At 48.9% G+C, this 17,604-nt stretch overlaps 1 protein-coding gene across 3 annotated transcripts in view; it reads right to left on the bottom strand.

The window, feature by feature from the left end:
• The window catches only part of ODAD4 (outer dynein arm docking complex subunit 4), a 40,448-nt gene that overhangs the window by 8,936 nt on the left and 13,908 nt on the right, over positions 1-17,604 (bottom strand). For all 3 annotated transcript variants that reach the window (XM_054457552.2, XM_054457553.2, XM_063656639.1), the window contains 3 exons: positions 11,920-12,006; positions 7,220-7,416; positions 1,294-1,394 (listed from right to left, as the gene is read on the bottom strand). In XM_054457552.2, the coding sequence (XP_054313527.1) occupies positions 1,294-1,394; positions 7,220-7,416; positions 11,920-12,006 (385 nt within the window). The remainder of the gene's footprint in view (positions 1-1,293; positions 1,395-7,219; positions 7,417-11,919; positions 12,007-17,604) is intronic.

Here is a 17,604-nt window from a genome sequence, read left to right as displayed (position 1 = left end):
TTTATTTTTTAGAGATAGGGTTTCGCCATGTTGCCGAGTCCCAGCACCACGTTGGGTCCCAGGCTAGGTCCCACCATGCCTGGCCCCGTCTCTATTTAAAAAAAGAAAAAAAAAAAAGGCTGGGCATGGTGGCTCATACCAGTAATACCATCACTTTGGAAGGCTGAGGCGAGCAGATCACCTAAGGTCAGGAGTTCGAGACCAGCCTGGCCAACATGGCTAAATCCCATCTCTATTAAAAATACAAAAATTATGGCCAGGTGAGGTGGCTCACACCTATAATCCCAGCACTTTGGGAGGCCGAGGCGGACAGATCATTTGAGGTCAGGAGTTCCAAACCAGCCTGGCCAACATGGTGAAACCCCATCTCTACTAAAAATACAAAAATTAGCTGGGCGCGGTGGGGGAGGCGCCTGTAATCCCAGCTACTCGGGAGGCTGAGGCAGGTGAATCGTTTGAACCCGGGAGGCGGAGGTTGCAGTGAGCCAAGATCACACCATTGCACTCCAGCCTGGGTGACAAGTGAGACTCAGTCTCAAAAAACAAATATAATAAAAAAAAAAAGCCAAGCACAGTTTACACCTGTAATCCCAGCACATTGGGAGGCTGAGGAGGGTGGATTGCCTGAGCTCAGGAGTTCAAGACATAGTGAGACCTCATCTCTACAAAAAAATGTAAAAATGAGGCAGGAGGATAACTTGAGCCCAGGAGGTCGAGGCTGCAATGAGCCATAACAGTGCCACAGCATTCTGACCTGGCCAACGGGAGTGAGACCCTGTCTCAATAAATAAATAAATAAATAAAAATAAGAAAACAGAATGCAATAGGAAATATCAGCATGCAGAGTACATAGCAAAGGTAAATAGATTTTGTAAAATTTTTGTTTCTGGGCCGGGCGCGGTGGCTCACGCCTGTAATCCCAGCATTTTGAGAGGCCAAGGCGGGCGGATCACGAAGTCAGGAGATCGAGACCATCCTGGCTAACACAGTGAAACCCCATCTCTACTAAAAATACAAAAAATTAGCCGGACGTGGTGAGGGGCGCCTGTAGTCCCAGCTACTTGGGAGGCTGAGGCAGGAGAATGGTGTGAACCCGGGAGGCGGAGCTTGCAGTGAGCCGAGATTGTGCCATTGCACTCCAGCCTGGGCGACAGAGCAAGACTCTGTCTCAAAACAAACAAACAAACAAAAACAGCTGTGGAATGGCTGCCCAAGCAGGCTGAGGGGGAACTGAAGGCCTGACTACCCGACCCCACTCCTGACACCCGAAGCCCGGTGGGTGGAAAGGCTCACACTGATGATGGCCTGCTGCGCCTCGTTGTTATGCACGAGCTTTGCTCTCTCCAGGGCCTTCTCAAAATTGTTCACGGCTGACTCGAAGTCTCTCAGCTTCACTGGAGAGCAAGGGGAGAAGGCACAACACAGAGTGTGACAACGTGTGGTGCACGATGGAGCCTCTGGCTACTCGAGCACTGCCAGGGCCCATCAGAAGCTTGTGTGAGCTGTAGTGGGTCCCAGGCCCCAGGGAAGCATCACTGAGCTGCTCAGCACCATCCCTTCCACCTTGTTCCTGGGCTATGTCACCATCGAGAACCAGGACTGAGGAACCTGGGCCTCATTCAAAGGCATTGGTGAGAGAAGGGGACTGTGGTGCAGTCTAGTTCACACATCATATGTCTCTAGAGTGGAGGAGAAAACCGCATGCTGCTCCATCTTTAGATTGTTCCAGAAGAGGAAATTCTTTTTTTTTTTTTTTTTTTTTTGAGACAGAGTTTCACTCTTGTTGCCCAGGCTGGAGTGCAATGGGGCAATCTCGGCTCACTGCAACCTCTGCCTCACAGGTTCAAGCGATTCTCCTGCCTCAGCCTCCCGAGTAGCTGGGATTACAGGCACATGCCACCACACCTGGCTAATTTTGTTTTTTAAGTAGAGACGGGGTTTCGTCCTGTTGGTCAGGCTGGCCTTAAACCCTGACCTCAGGTGATCTGCCTGCCTCAGCCTCCCAAAGTGCTGGCATTACAGGTGTGAGCCACCGCTCGGCCAGAAATTCGTATTTTTTAAGTGGTCATTCATTTTTTTCAAAAATGATATGCAGACCAAAGCATAGAGGGCTGGATGCAATCCATGGGCCAGCTGCTGGAACCTCAGCTGTCTCGAGTCCAGGCCCCACTCAGGTACAATCTGAACCTATAGAAAAAGCGGCTGATCTGGGCTCTCCGTGCCAATTAGTGCTGGAGCTGGGACTGAAATGATTAGCAGATTGATTGAGTGATTGATTAGAGCCCTCAGAGCTTCACTTCATTTTAAAAAATTAAATACATAGGTCAGGCCGGGTGTGGTGGCTCACATCTGTAATCCCAGCATTTTGGGAGGCCAAGGTGGGTGGATTGCTTGATGTCCGGAGTTCAAGACCAGCCTGGCCAACATGGTGACACCTCATCTCTACCAAAAATACAAAAATTAGCCAGGCATGGTGACGGGCGACTGTAAACCCAGCTACTCGGGAGGCTGAGGCAGAAGAATTGCTTGAACCCGGGAGGCAGAGGTTGCAGTGAGCCGAGATCACGCCACTGCACTCCAGCCTGTGTGACAGAGCAAGACTGTCTCAAAAAAATTAATTAATTAAAAATAAATACATACATACATAGGCTAGGTGCGGTGGCTCACACCTGTAATCCCAGGACTTTGGGAGGCTAAGGCAGGCGGATCACTTGAACCAGGAGTTCAAGACCAGCCTGGGCAACATAGTGAGACCCCCATCTCTACCAAAAATACAAAATTAGCTGGGTGTGGGGCTGCATGAGTGTAGTCCCAGCTACTCGGGAGGCTGAGATGGGAGGATCCCTTGATCCCAGAAGGTCAGTGTTGCAGTAAGCCCAGATTGCACTGCTGCACTCCAGCCTGGGTGACAGAGTGAGACCCTGTCTCAAAATATATATATATATATATAATTAAATTAATAGAGACAGGGTCTCACCATGTTGCCCAGACTGGTCTCGAACTCCTGGCCTCAAGCAATCCTCCATTTTGGCCTCCCAAAGTGCTGGGATTACAGGTGTGAACCACCCTGCCTGGCCAAGAGCTTCATAAAGGAGAAAGTGCTTACCAGCCAAGGTCTTCACAAACCACTGCTTTCTTTTACAATTGAGTATATCCAAGATCTATCCTCCTCCCAAGCACTGCTTTGAGACCCATGGGGAAAATAAGCCCTTGTATTCATAAGTCAGACTTTAAAAGGTCATTACAGCCAGTCGTGGTGGCTCACGCCTGTAATCTCAACAACTTGGGAGGCCAAGACAGGTGGATCACAACGTCAGGAGATCGAGATCAGCGTGGCCAACATGGTGAAACCCCGTCTCTACTAAAAATACAAAAATTAGCCAGGCGTGGTGGTGGACGCATGTAATCCCAGCTACTTGGGAGGCTGAGGCAGAAGAATCACTTGAAATTGGAAGGCAGAGGTTGCACTGAGCTGAGATTGCACCACTGCACTCCAGCCTGGGTGAAACAGCGAAACTCCATCTCAAAAAGAAATAAAATAAAATAAAAGGCCATTACACTTGGCCAGACACCGTGGCTCATGCCTGTAATCCCAGCACTTTGGGAGGCCAAGGTGGGAGCATTGCTTGAGCCCAGGAGTTCCAGAACAGCCTGGACAACATAGGGAGACCCTGTCTCTACCAAAAAAAAAATTTGCTGGGCATGGTGGCAGGCACCTGTGGTCCCAGCAACTCGGGAGGCTGAGGAGGGAGAATCACCGGAGGCTGGGAGGTTGAGGCTGCAGTGAGCCATGAATACAGGGACATGACACTGCACTAAAGTCTGGGTGATAAAGCAAGACTCTATCTCAGAAAAGAAAAAAAAAAAGGCTATTACACTTGAAAGGAAATTTAAATGTAATTCTGAAAATATGTGGAGTTGCAGTATTCCTTCCAAGACCAGTGGGACTCTGACATTAAAGGTCTGCAGAGGAGTCACATGCTTATTCAAGAGAGTAAATCACTCAGAATTATTCTTTCATTCTTTCTTTTTTTTTTGGAGTGAGGGTCAGGGCCTCGCTCTGTATCCCAGGCTGGAATGCAGTGGCATGATCATGGCTCACTACAGTCTCAACCTGGGCTCAGGTGATCCTTCTACCTCAGCCTCCCAAATATTTGGGATCACAGGTGCCTGCCACCACACTCAGCTAATTTTTTTTTTTTTTTTTGAGACAGAGTCTCACAGTCGCGAGGATCTCAGCTCACTGCAGTGGCGCCATCTCAGCTCACTGCAACCTCCGCCTCCCAGGTTCAAGCAACTCTCCTGCCTCAGCCTCCCGAGCAGCTCGGATTACAAGCATGCGCCACCACGCCCGGCTAATTTTTTGGATTTTTAGTAGAGATGGGGTTTCACTATGTTGGCCAGGCTGGTCTTGAACTCCTGACCTTGTGATCTGCCCACCTTGGCCTCCCAAAGTGCTGGGATTACAGGCATGGGCCACTGTGCCCGGCCCTAATTTTTTATTTTTTGTAGTGACGAGGTCGCTTTATGTTGCCTTATTTTTTGTAAAGATGAGATCTCCCTATGTTGCCCAGGCTGGTATCAAACTCCTGGGCTCAACCGATCCTCCCACCTTGGCTTCCCAAAGTGCCAGGATTATAAGTGTGAACCACTATGCCCACGCTAATTTTTTTTTTTTTTTTTTTTTTGAGACAGAGTCTCGTTCTTTCACCCAGACTGGAGCGCAGTGGCACAATCTGGGCTCACTGCAACCTCCGCCTCCTGGATTCAAGCCTCCTGCCTCAGCCTCCCGAGTAGCTGGGACTACAGGCGTGTGCCACCACACCCGGCTAATTTTTGTATTTTTAGTAGAGACGAGGTTTCACCTTGTTGGTCAGACTGGTACCAAACTCCTGACCTCAGGTGATCCATCTGCCTCGGCCTCCCAAAGTGCTGGGATTACATGCGTGAGCCACCATGCCTGGCCCCAGCCTAATTTTTAACTGAGTATGTAATTTAAAGTTATCTCAATGTGACAGGAAAATCACTTGACTCCGGGAGGCAGAGGTTGCAGTGAGCCAAGATCGCGCCACTGCATTCCAGACTGGGCAACAGAGTGAGACTCCTTCTCAAAAAAATAAATAAATAAAGTTCACCGGTTTGTAAGGATAAAGTTCAATGATTTTTAGAAAATTTACAGAGTTGAGGCTGGGCACAGTGGCTCACACCTGTAATCCCAGCACTTTGGGAGGCTGAAGCAGGTGGATCACGAGGTCAGGAGTTCCAGACCAGCCTGACCAACTTGGTGAAATCCTATCTCTACTAAAAATACAAAAATTAGCCGGGTGTGGTGGTGCACGCCTATAATTCCAGCTACTCAGGAGGCTGAGGCAGGAGAATAGCTTGAACCCAGGAGGCGGAGGTTGCAGTGAGCCAAGATTGTGCCACTGCACTCCAGCCTAGGTGACAGAGCAAGACTCCATCTCAAAAAAAAAAAAAAAGAAAATTTACAGAGTTGTACAATGGCCACCACAATCCCATTTTAGAACATTTCCATCACTCTAAAAGGTTCCCTTGGAGGCCGGGTGCAGTGGCTCATGCCTATAATCCCAGCACTTTGGGAGGCCGAGGCAGGCAGATCACTTGACATCAGAAGTTCGAGACCAGCCTGACCAACATGGTGAAACCCCATCTCTACAAAAATACAAAAAAATTAGCCGGGAGTGGTGGCACACACCTATAATCCCAGCTACTCGGGAGGCTGAGACAGCAGAATCGCTTGAACCCAGGAGGCAGAGGTTGCAGTGAGCCGAGATTGTGTCACTGCACTACAGCCTGGGTGACAGAGCGAGACTTCATCTCAAAAAATAAAAATAAATAAATTAAATAAATTAAAAAATAAAAGGTTTCCTCGGCCAGGCGCAGTGGCTCACACCTGTAATCCCAGCACTTTGGTAGGCTGAGGTGGGCAGATCGCTTGAGGCCAGGAGTTTGAAACCAGCCAATATAGTGAAACCGCATCTCTAAAAATACAAAAAATTAGCTGGGTATTATGGTGCACACATGTAATCTCAGCTACTCAGGAAGCTGAGGCACAAGATCACTTGAACCCATGAGGCAGAGGTTGCAGTGAGTTAAGATCGCGCCACTGCACTCCAGCCTGGGCGACAGAGTGAGTCTCCATCTCAAAAAAAAAAAAAAAAGGTTCCCTCATAGGACTTGGGGAGTCTACTGAACCTCTCTGTGCCTCAGTTTCCCTATCTCTAAAATGAGGATGATAATGCCTACATCATAATGATTCAATACAAGAATGCTGGCTGGGTGTGGTGGCTCATGCCTATAATCCCAGCACTTTGGGAAGCTGAGGCAGGTGGATCACCTGAGGTCAGGAGTTCGAGAACAGCCTGGCCAACGTGGTGAAACCCCGTCTCTACTAAAAATACAAAAATTAGCTGGGCGTGGTGGTGTGCGCCTGTAATCCCAGCTACTCTGGAGGCTGAAGCAGGAGAATCGCTTGAACCTGGGAGGCCAAAGTTGCAGTGAGCTGTGCCACTGCACTCTAGCCTGGGTAACATAGTGAGACTTCGTCTCAAAAAACAAAACAGGGCCAGGCACAGTGGCTCACGCCTGTAATCCTAGCACTTTGGGAGGCCAAGGCAGTTGGATCACCTGAGGTCAGGAATTTGAGACCAGCCTAGCCAACATGGTGAAACCCTGTCTCTACTAAAAACACAAAAAATTAGCCAGGTGTGGTGGCAGACGCCTATAATCCCAGCTGCTCGGGAGCCTGAGGCAGAAGAATCACTTGAACCTGGGAGGCAGAGATTGCAGTGAGCCGAGATCGCACCACTGCACTCCAGCCTGGGCAACAAAAGTGAAACTCCGTCTCAAAAACAAAATGAAACAAAGCAAAACAAAACAAAACAAAGTACCAAGGCAGAAGGAAAGTGGCTCAATATATGGGCACTGTTGTGAGGATGACACGATGCTGTGTGGGTCTGCAGCTGAGCTCCTCAAGGGCAGAGGTAGGCTCAAAGTACCCCAAGTTCTAACCAAACTTTGCTTAATGTAGGCACTTAATCACATGCTGGTCAAAAATGGAGTGGCTTATCACCACTCTCAGAATAATCTGGGAAGGAGAAACAATGGGATGGTAAACTCAGTCCACAGGACTCCTAGCCCTGGTGTGAGCTGGGCCTGAAGGCTGGAAAAGGTAGGGTGGTCATCTCTGAGCCCATACCTTGTGCCTGGGCCACCAGAACACTGGTGTTCAGTTGCCACTCAATGTCCCCTTCCTCCTCGGCACACTGCTGGGACTTCTCGCCATAATTCTGGGCCTGCCAGGCCTGGTCCAGCTCCAAGTAGCAGCGGCCGATCTCATGGAACAGCCAGGTCTTCTCCAGGGTGGTTTTTGCCAGAGGGATCTTTTCTTCCCACCTGGAGACATGAAGAACCAGGGTCAGCTTCATCCCCCAAAACCATGCACTGGGCCACAGGATGCCAAGGCTTCCTGCTGGGTGGCGGAATAAAACTTGTTCTCCAACTACCAGTTCTTTTAGATACAAGGGTGGAGTTCATAAGCATAAAGATATTTTAAGACTACTGAGACTATTTTGGTAACATCTATGGAATGTGGAATTTAATACAACAGTTGAGGCTGGCATGGTGGCTCATGTCTCTAGCACTTTGGGAGCCTAAAGTGGGCAGATCACCTGAGGTCAGGAGTTTGAGACCAGCCTAGCCAACATGGCAAACCCTGTCTCTCTACTAAAAATACAAAAATTAGCCAGGCATGGTGGCAGGCGCCTGTAGTCCCAGCTACTCGGGAGGCTGAGGCAGAAGAATCACTTGAACCCGGGAGGTGGAGGTTGCAGTGAGCCAAGATTACGCCACTGCACTCCAGCCTGGGTGACAGAGCAAGACTCCATCTCAAAACACACACACATACACACAACACAAATAATGTTTAAGAATATTATTACCAAGTATGGTGGTTCATTCCTGTAACCCCAGCACTTTGGGAAGCCAAGGCAGGTGGATTGCTTGAGCCAAGGAGTTCGAGCCTGGGCAACATGGCAAAATCTCATCTCTACAAAAAAATACAAAATTTAGCCAGGCACAGTGGTGTGCGCCTGTAGCCTAGCTACTTGGGAGGCTAAGGTTGGGGGATCGCTTAAGCCTGAGAGGTTGAAATTGCAGTGAGCCATAATTGTGCCACTGCACTCCCACCTGGGTAACAAAGTGAGACCGTCTCAAAAAAAAAAGAAAAAAATTACTAAGAATATAAGAGAGAAAATCAAAACAAAAAAGATTGGAATGAAAAAACACAGTATCAATAAAAGAGTAGGATTAGAATCAGTACTTGTCTTTGGGTGGTGAGACTGAATACTTTTCTCTATTTTTCTGTATTTTCCAAATTTTTATATATATATATATATATATATATATATATATTTTTTTTTTTTTTTTTTTTTTTTTGAGACGGAGTCTCCCTCTGTTGCCCAAGCTGGAGTGCAGTGGCGCAATCTTGGCTTACTGCAAGCTCCGCCTCCCGGGTTCACGCCACTCTCTTGCTCTGAGTAACTGGGACTACAGGTGCTTGCCAACATGCTTATTTTTTTGTATTTTTAGTAGAGACGGGGTTTCACCGTGTTAGCCAGGATGGTCTCGATCTCCTGACCTCGTGATCTGCCCGCCTCGGCCTCCCAAAGTGCTGGGTTTACAAGCGTGAGCCACCGCACTCGGCCAATATTTTTTACTTTTATCTTTATTTATTTATTTTTTTGAGACAGAGTTTCGCTCTTGTCGCCCAGTCTGGAGTGCAATGGCAAGATCTCTGCTCACTGCAACCTCCATCTCCCGGGTTCAAGTGATTCTCCTGCCTCAGCCTCCCGAGTAGCTGGGATTACAGGCATGCGCCACCACGCCTGGCCAATTTTGTATTTTTAGTAGAAATGGGGTTTCTCCATGTTGGTCAGGCTGGTCTTGAACTCCCGACCTCAGGCGATCCACCCACCTCGGCCTCCCAAAGTGCTGGGATTACAGGCGTGAGCCACCGCACCCAGCCATTTTATTTTTATTTTATTTTATTTTTTCTTTGAGACAGAGTTTCGCTCTTGTTGCCCAGGCTAGAGTGCAGTGGCGCCATCTTGGCTCACCGCAACCTCCGCCTCCCAGATTCAAGTGATTCTCTTGCCTCAGCCTCCTGAGTAGCTGGGATTACATGAGTGTGCCACCACGCCTGGCTAATTTTGCATTTTTAACAGGGACAGCGTTTCCCCACGTTGGCCAGGCTAGTCTGAACTCCGGACCTCGGGAGATCTGCCCACCTCGGCCTCCCAAAGTGCTGGGATTACAGGCGTGAGCCACCATGCCTGGCCTGTGCTTATTTTTTATTTATTTATTTTTTTGAGACAGAGTCTTGCTGTGTTGCCCAGGCTGGAGTGCAGTGGTGTGATCTCGGCTCACTTCAACCTCTGCCTCCTGGGTTCAAGCAATTCTCCTGCCTCAGCCTCCTGTGTAGCTGGGATTACAGGTGCACGCCACCATGCCCGGCTAATTTTTGTATTTTTTTTTCTTTTTTTTTAGTAGAGACAGTGTTTCACCGTGTTGGCCAGGCTGGTCTCGAACTCCTGACCTTGTGATCCGCCCGCCTCCATCTCCCAAAGTGCTGGGATTACAGGCGTGAGCCACTGCGCCTGGCCCGGCCTGGCCTGGCCCGTGCTTATTATTAAAATATTAATTTGGAAAATGCACACCTGGGCACAGTGGCTCATGCCTGTAATCCCAGCACTTTGGGAGGCCGAGGCGGGTGGATCACCTGAGGTTGGGAGTTGGAGACCAGCCTGACCAACGTGGGGAAACCCCATCTCTACTAAAAATACAAAATTAGCCAGGCGTGGTGGCAGGCGCCTGTAGTCCCAGCTACTCGGGAGGCTGAGGCAGGAGTATGGCGTGAACCCGGGAGGTGGAGCTTGTAAAAACAAAAATTAGCCAGGCATGGTGGTACACAACTGTAGTCCCAGCTACTTGGGAGGCTGAGGCAGGAGAATCGCTTGAACCTGGAAGGTGGAGGTTGCAGTGAGCTGAGATCACGCCTCTGCACTCCAGCCTGGGTGACAGAGTGAGACTCCTTCTCAAAAATAAAATAACATAACATAAAAATAACATAACATAACATAACATAACATAACATAACATAACATAACATAACATAGGCCGGGCACGGTGGCTCACGCCTGTAATCCCAGCACTTTGGGAGGTCGAGGCGGGTGGATCACGAGGTCAGGAGATCGAGACCATCCTGGCTAACATGGTGAAACCCCGTCTCTACTAAAAATACAAAAAATTAGCCGGGCGTGGTGGCGGGCCCCTGTAGTCCCAGCTACTCAGGAGGCTGAGGCAGGAGAATGGCATGAACCCCAGAGGCGGAGCTTGCAGTGAGCCGAGATCGCGCCACTGCACTACAGCCTGGGCGACAGAGCAAGACTCTGTCTCAAAAAAAAAAAGAATAAATAAATAACATAAAATAAAATAGTGATAAATTGAGCTGGGCGCGGTGGCTCACGCCTGTAATCCCAGCACTTTGGGATGCTATGGCGGGTGAATCACCTGAGGTCAGGAGTTTGAGACCAGTCTGACCAATATGGCGAAACCTCGTCTCTACTAAAAATACAAAAATTAGCTGGGCGTGGTGGTGGCCGCCTGTAGTGCCAGCTACTCAGGAGGCTGAGACAGGAGAATTGCTTGAACCTAGAGGCTGAGGTTGCAGTGAGCTGAGATTGCGCCATTGCACTCCAGCCTGGGTGACAGAGCGAGACTCCATCTCAAAACAAAGAAACAAACAAACAAACAAAAGTGATAAATTGGCAGCCAGTGTCATGGAGAGGGCATTTCCTGATGGTCCACACCTATCGCACTGAAGTGTTAATTGAATGTAGGTGCCAGGGAGAAGCAACTTCCCAGGCATGCACATTAAGAGACAAAATGGTGGAGCATGACCTTCGGGGGGCACTCCACTGATGAGAGGAAGAAAGCCTCAGATAGGCATGTGTGCCACTTCCTAAACACACTGTGTGTGCTCACCTCCCAAGGGTAAGGAGGACGCTGCACATATGGGCAGCCAACCCTAAGGGAAGAATTGGGGAAAGGGGCCAGTCTGTAAAGTCCTAGCATCAAGGTTAAACACCAACACTGCACTTGTCCTTCTCAGTGCCCACTTGGGTCTCTTCCAAGTGTACGTTCCTTTCTTTCCTGCCCTAAAGGTTTTTTTTTGAGATTGAATCTCGCTCTGTCGCCCAGGCTGGAGTATAGTGGCACGATCTCAGCTCACTGCAACCTCCGCCCTCCGGGTTCAAGCGATTCTCCTGCCTCAGCCTCCCGAGCAGCTGGGACTACAGGTACGTGTCCAGCTAATTTTTGTATTTTTTCAGTACAGACATGGTTTTGCCATGTTGGCCAGGCTGGTCTCGAACTCCTGACCTCAAGTGATCTGCCCAACTTGGCCTCCCAAAGTGCTGGGATTACAGGCATGAGCCACTGCGCCCGGCCTAGCTTTTTAATAAATTCCCATTCCTCATTCAAATTCTTTCTTCTGAGGAGGCAAGAATTGAGGTTGCTGCAGACCTACACAGATTCACCGCCAATAACTTGGATACCTTTCACTGGTAACATATTGTCTAGGCTGGAGTGCAGTAGTGTGATCATGTCTCACTGCAGCCTCAACCTCCCAGGCTCATGTAATCCTCCCACCTCAGCCTCCCAAGTAGCTGGGACCACAGGCACAGGACAGTATGCCCAGCTAATTTTTTTTTTTTTTCGTAGAGAGGGAGTCTTCCTATGTTGCCCAGGCTGGATTCTTATCACCGGAAACAAATTTTCATGTTATGGTGAGAAGTTCTAACTGTGGAGGTGGGGAAGAGGCAATTCTTGGTCACTCACGTGTCAATGGCTTGCTGGAATTTCCCAACTCTGGCAAAAACTCTGCCAATGTTATCAAGGGCTCTCGATTTTGCATCAGGAAGGTCACTGTGGGGAAGAAGCAAAACAGGCCATTCACTAGAGATCGGCTGTTATAGGCACTGTGGAAATAGGAAAGAAGGCAAAGACAGGAGCCCTGGCCTCAGAAACTCAGGGTTTCAGTTGGAGGGACAATGTCCAGCCTGGCAAGGATGTGGCACATCCTGTGCCCTGGGGCCAAGAATGAACATTATCAGGACTTTTCTGGAGAGTAATCAGTCAACAGCTTGCAAAGATGTCCCTTCGAACCAGCAATTGCCTTTCTAGGAATCTACCTCAAAAAGATAATGTGACAAGAACAGTCATTAAAGCACAGTTTATAATAATAAGCATTAAAAATAATTACTTTTTTTTTTTTGAGACAGAGTCTCACTCTGTTGCCCCGGCTGGAGGGCAGTGCCATGATCTTGGCTCACTGCAACTCCGCCTCCCGGGTTCAAGCAATTCTCCTGCCTCAGCCCCTGAGTTGCTGGGATTACAGGCACCCGCCACCACACCCAACTAATTTTTGTATTTTTAGTAGAGACGAGCTTTCTGCCATGTCGGAAAGGCTGGTCTCAAACTCCTGATCTCAGGTGATCTACCCATCTCGGCCTCCCAAAGTGCTGGGATTACAGATGTGAGCCACTGCACCTGGCCAAAAAAAAAATCTAAATGTTATCAGTACTCTAAGAAAGGCAATTTGTGTGTATGTGGGGGATGTGTGTGTGTGTGTGTGTGTGTGTGTGTGTATGCGTGTTTGGAGTTTGTTTTTTTTTGAGACAGAGTCTCGCTGTGTCACCCAGGTTGGAGTGCAGTGGCATAATCTTGGCTCACCGCAACCTCCGCCTCCGGGGTTCAAGTGACTCTCATGCCTCAGCCACTGAGTAGCAGGGACTCCAGGCACATGCCACCACGCCCAGCTAATTTTTTTTTTTTTTTTTTTTTTTGAGATGGAGTTTCACTCTTGTGGCCCAGGCTGGAGTGCAATAGCACGATCTCAGCTCACTGCAACCTCCACCTCCAAGATTCAAGTAATTCTCCAGCCTCAGCTCCCTGAGTAACTAAGATTACAGGCATGTGCCACCACGCCTGGCTAATTTTGTATTTTTAGTAGAGACAGGGTTTCTTCATGTTGGCCAGGCTGGTCTCGAACTCCTGACCTCGTGATTCACCCGCCTCAGCCTCCCAACAATTTTTGTATTTTTAATAGAGATGGGGTTTTGCCATGTTTCCTAGGCTGGTCTCGAATCCCTGGCCTCCATAGTTCCCTGCAGCCTTAAACTCTTGAGCTCAAGGGATCCTCCTGACTCAGCCTCCTGAGTAACTAGGTCTACAGGCTCAAGAAACCACATCCGGCTAATTTGCCCAGGCTGTTCTCAAACTCCTGGTCTCAGGCAATCCTCCTGCCTAAGCCTCCCATGTCAGGCCTCTGAGCCCAAGCTAAGCCATCATATCTCCTGTGACCTGCACGTATACAACCAGATGACCTGAAGCAACTGAAGAATCACAAAAGAAGTGAAAATAGCCTTAACTGATGACATTCCACCATTGTGATTTGTTCCTGCCCCATCCTAACTGATACGATATATTCTCCCTCACCCTTAAGAAGGTATTTTGTAATATTCTCCCCCGCCCTTAAGAATGTATTTTGTACACCTATCCCAAACCTATAAGAACTAATGATAATCCCACCACCCTTGCTGACTCTCTTTTTCGGACTCAGCCCGCCTGCACCCAGGTGAAATAAACAGCCTTGTTGCTCACACAAAGCCTGTTAGGTGGTCTCTTCACATAGATGCGCATGATATTTGGTGCCGAAGACCCAGGTCAGAGGGACTCCTTCAGGAGACCAGTTCCCTGTCCTCACCGTCACTCCGTGAAGAGATTCACCTACGACCTTGGGTCCTCAGACCAACCAGCTTAAGGAACATCTCACCAATTTCAAATCGGGTAAGCAGTCTTTTCACTCGCTTCTCCAGCCTCTCTTGCTACCCTTCAATCTCCCTCTCTCACTACCCTTCAATCTCCCTGTCCTTCCAATTCCAGTTCTTTTTCCTCTCCAATAGAGACAAAGGAGACACATTTTATCCATGGACCCAAAACTCTGGCGCCAGTCACGGACTCTGGAAGACAGTCTTCCCTTGGTGTTTAATCACTGCAGGGATGCCTGCCTGATTATTCACCCACATTCCACTGGTGTCTGATCACCACAGGGACACCTGCCTTGGTCATTCACCCACATTCCCTTGGTGGCAAGTCAATTGCAGGGATGCCTGCTTTGGCTGCTCACCCACATTGCAGCCCAGGGCTGCTCCCCACCCCCCTTCTCCATGTCTCTACTTTTCTCTTTAAACTTACATCCTTCACTGTGGGCAACCTTCCACCCTCCATTCCCGCATCTTCTCCCTTAGCCTTTGTTCTTAAAAACTTAAAACCTCTTCAACTCTCGCCTGACCTAAAACCTAAGCATCTTATTTTCTTCTGCAACACCACTTGGCCCCAATACAAACTCTATAATGGTTCTAAATAGCCAGAAAACGGCACTTTTGATTTCTCCATTTTACAAGATCTGGATGATTTTTGTCGAAAAATGGACAAATGGTCTGAGGTGCCCAATATCCAGGCATTCTTTTACACATCGGTCCCTCCCTAGTCTCTGTTCTCAATGCAACTCATCCCAAATCCTCCTTCTTTCCCTCCCGCCTGTCCCTTCAGTCCCAACCCCAAGCGTTGCTGAGTCTTTTGAATCTTCCTTTTCTACAGACCCACCTGACCTCTCCTCCCCAGGCTGCTCCTCGCCAGGCCGAGCCAGGTCCCAATTCTTCCTCAACCTCTGCTCCCCAACCCTATAATCCTTTTATCACCTCTCCTCACACCTGGTCCAGCTTACAGTTTTGTTCCACGACTAAGCCTCCCCGACCTGCCCAACAATTTCCTCTTAAAAAGGTGGCTGGAGCTAAAGGCATAGTCAAGGTTAATGCTCCTTTTTCTTTATCCAACCTCTCCAAAATCAGTTAGCGTTTGGGCTCTTTTTCATCAATATAAAAACCCAGCCCAGTTCATGGCCCGCTTAGCAGCAACCCTTAGACGCTTTACCACCCTAGACCCAGAGGGGCCAGAAGGCCGCCTTATTCTTAATATGCATTTTATCACCCAGTCAGCTCCTGACATTAGAAAAAAGCTTCAAAAATTGGAATCTGGCCCTCAAACCCCACAGCAGGAATTAATCAACCTTGCCTTCAAGGTGTACAATAATAGAGAGGAGGTAGCCAGACAGCAATGCATTTCTGAGTTATAGCTACTTGCCTCCACTGTAAGACAACCCACAACCATGTCTCCAGCATACAAGAACTTCAGAACATCCAAGCCACAGCTCCCAGGGGCTCCTTCAAAACATCCTGGTGGACCTTGCTTCAAATGCCAAAAGCCTGGCCACTGGGCCTCAGAATGCCCGCAGCCTGGGATTCCTCCTAAGCCATGCCCTGTCTGTGCGGGCCCCCACTGGAGGTCAGACTGTCCGACTCACATCGCCGCCGCTCCTAAAGCCCCTGGAGCCCAAACCCAACATTCCTTGGCCAACTCCTTCCCAGATCTCCTTGGCTTAGCAGCTGAAGACTGATGCTGCCTGATTGCCTCGGAAGCCCCCTGGACCGTCACGGATGCCAAGCTTCAGGTAACTTACAGTGGAGGGTAAGTCTATCCCCTTCTTAATCAATACGGAGGCTACCCACTCCACATTACCTTTTCAAGGGCCTGTTTCCTTTGCCTCCATAACTGTTGTGGGTATTGACGGCCAGGCTTCTAGACCCTTTAAAACTCCCCAGCCCTGATGCCAACTTGGACAACATTCTTTTATGCACTCCTTTTTAGTTATCCCCACCTGCCCAGCTCCCCTATTAGGTCGAGACTTTTTTTTTTTTTTTTGAGACGGAGTCTTGCTCTGTCGCCCAGGCTGGAGTGCAGTAGCGTGATCTCGGCTCACTGCAAGCTCTGCTTCCCAGGTTCACGCCATTCTCCTGCCTCAGCCTCCTGAGTAGCTGGGACTACAGGTGCCTGCCACCACGCCCGGCTAATTTTTTTTTGTATTTTTAGTAGAGACGGGGTTTCACCGTGTTAGCCAGGATGGTCTTGATCTCCTGACCTTGTGATCCGCCTGCCTCGGCCTCCCAAAGTGCTGGGATTACAGGCGTGAGCCACCGCATCTGGCCAGGTCGAGACATTTTAACTAAATTATCTGCTTCCCTGACTATTCCTAGGCTACAACCACACCTCATTGCCGCCCTTTTCCCCAGTTCAAAGCCTCCTTCACATCCTCCCCTTGTATCCCCCACCTTAATCCACAAGTATAGGACACCTCTACTCCCTCCTTGGCAACCGATCATGCACCCCTTACCATCCCATTAAAACCTAATCACCCTTACCCCACTCAACGCCAATATCCCATCCCACAGCACGCTTTAAAAGGATTAAAGCCTGTTATCACTTGCCTGTTACGGCATGCCCTTTTAAAGCCTGTAAACCCTCCTTACAATTCCCCCGTTTTACCTGTCCAAAAACCAGACAAGCCTTACAGGTTAGTTCAGGATCTGTGCTTTATCAACCAAATTGTCTTGCCTATCCACCCCGTGGTGCCAAACCCATATACTCTCCTATCCTCAATACCTCCCTCCACAACCCATTATTCTATTCTAGATAAACCTAGCTGACCCCATAGATCCTAAATCCTTTCCTCACTCCTCTTTCCGTTCCTTGAAGACAGCTTTAGAGACTGCTCCCACACTAGCTCTCCCTGACTCATCCCAACCCTTTTCATTACACACAGCCGAAGTCCAGGGCTGTGCAGTCGGAATTCTTACACAAGGACTGGGACCGCGCCCTGTAGCCTTTTTATCTAAACAACTTGACCTTACTGTTTTAGCCTAGCCCTCATGTCTGCGTGTGGCGGCTGCCGCTGCCTTAATACTTTTAGAGGCCCTCAAAATCACAAACTCTGCTCAACTCACTCTCTACAGTTCTCGTAACTTCCAAAATCTATTTTCTTCCTCATACCTGACGCATATACTTTCTGCCCCCCTCCACTAACTCTCAACAAGCTGAACTCATTGCCTTAACTCGAGCCCTCACTCTTGCAAAGGGACTACGCATCAATATTTATGCCGACTTTAAATATGCCTTCCATATCCTGCACCACCATGCTGTTATATGAGCAGAAAGAAATTTCCTCACTACACAAGAGTCCTACATCATTAATGCCTCCTTAATAAAAACTCTTCTCAAAGCCGCTTGACTTCCAAAGGAAGCTGGAGTCACACACTGCAAGGGCCACCAAAAGGCATCAGATCCCATCACTCAGGGCAACGCTTATGCTGATAAGGTAGCTAAAGCAGCAGCTAGCATTCCAACTTCTGTCCCTCATGGCCAGTTTTTCTCCTTCTCATCGGTTACTCCCACCTACTCTCCCACTGAAACTTCCACCTATCAGTCTCTTCCCACACAAGGCAAATGGTTCTTGGACCAAGGAAAATATCTCCTTCTAGCCTCACAGGCCCATTCTACTCCATTGTCATTTCATAACCTCTTCCATGTAGGTTACAAGCCGCTAGCCCGCCTCTTAGAACCTCTCAT

Source organism: Pongo pygmaeus, chromosome 19 (genome assembly GCF_028885625.2).
Source record: "Pongo pygmaeus isolate AG05252 chromosome 19, NHGRI_mPonPyg2-v2.0_pri, whole genome shotgun sequence".
NCBI classification, from domain to species: Eukaryota; Metazoa; Chordata; class Mammalia; order Primates; family Hominidae; genus Pongo; species Pongo pygmaeus.
The sequence above is the reverse complement of the archived record's forward strand: the minus strand, read 5'-3'. Positions and strand labels throughout refer to the sequence as shown.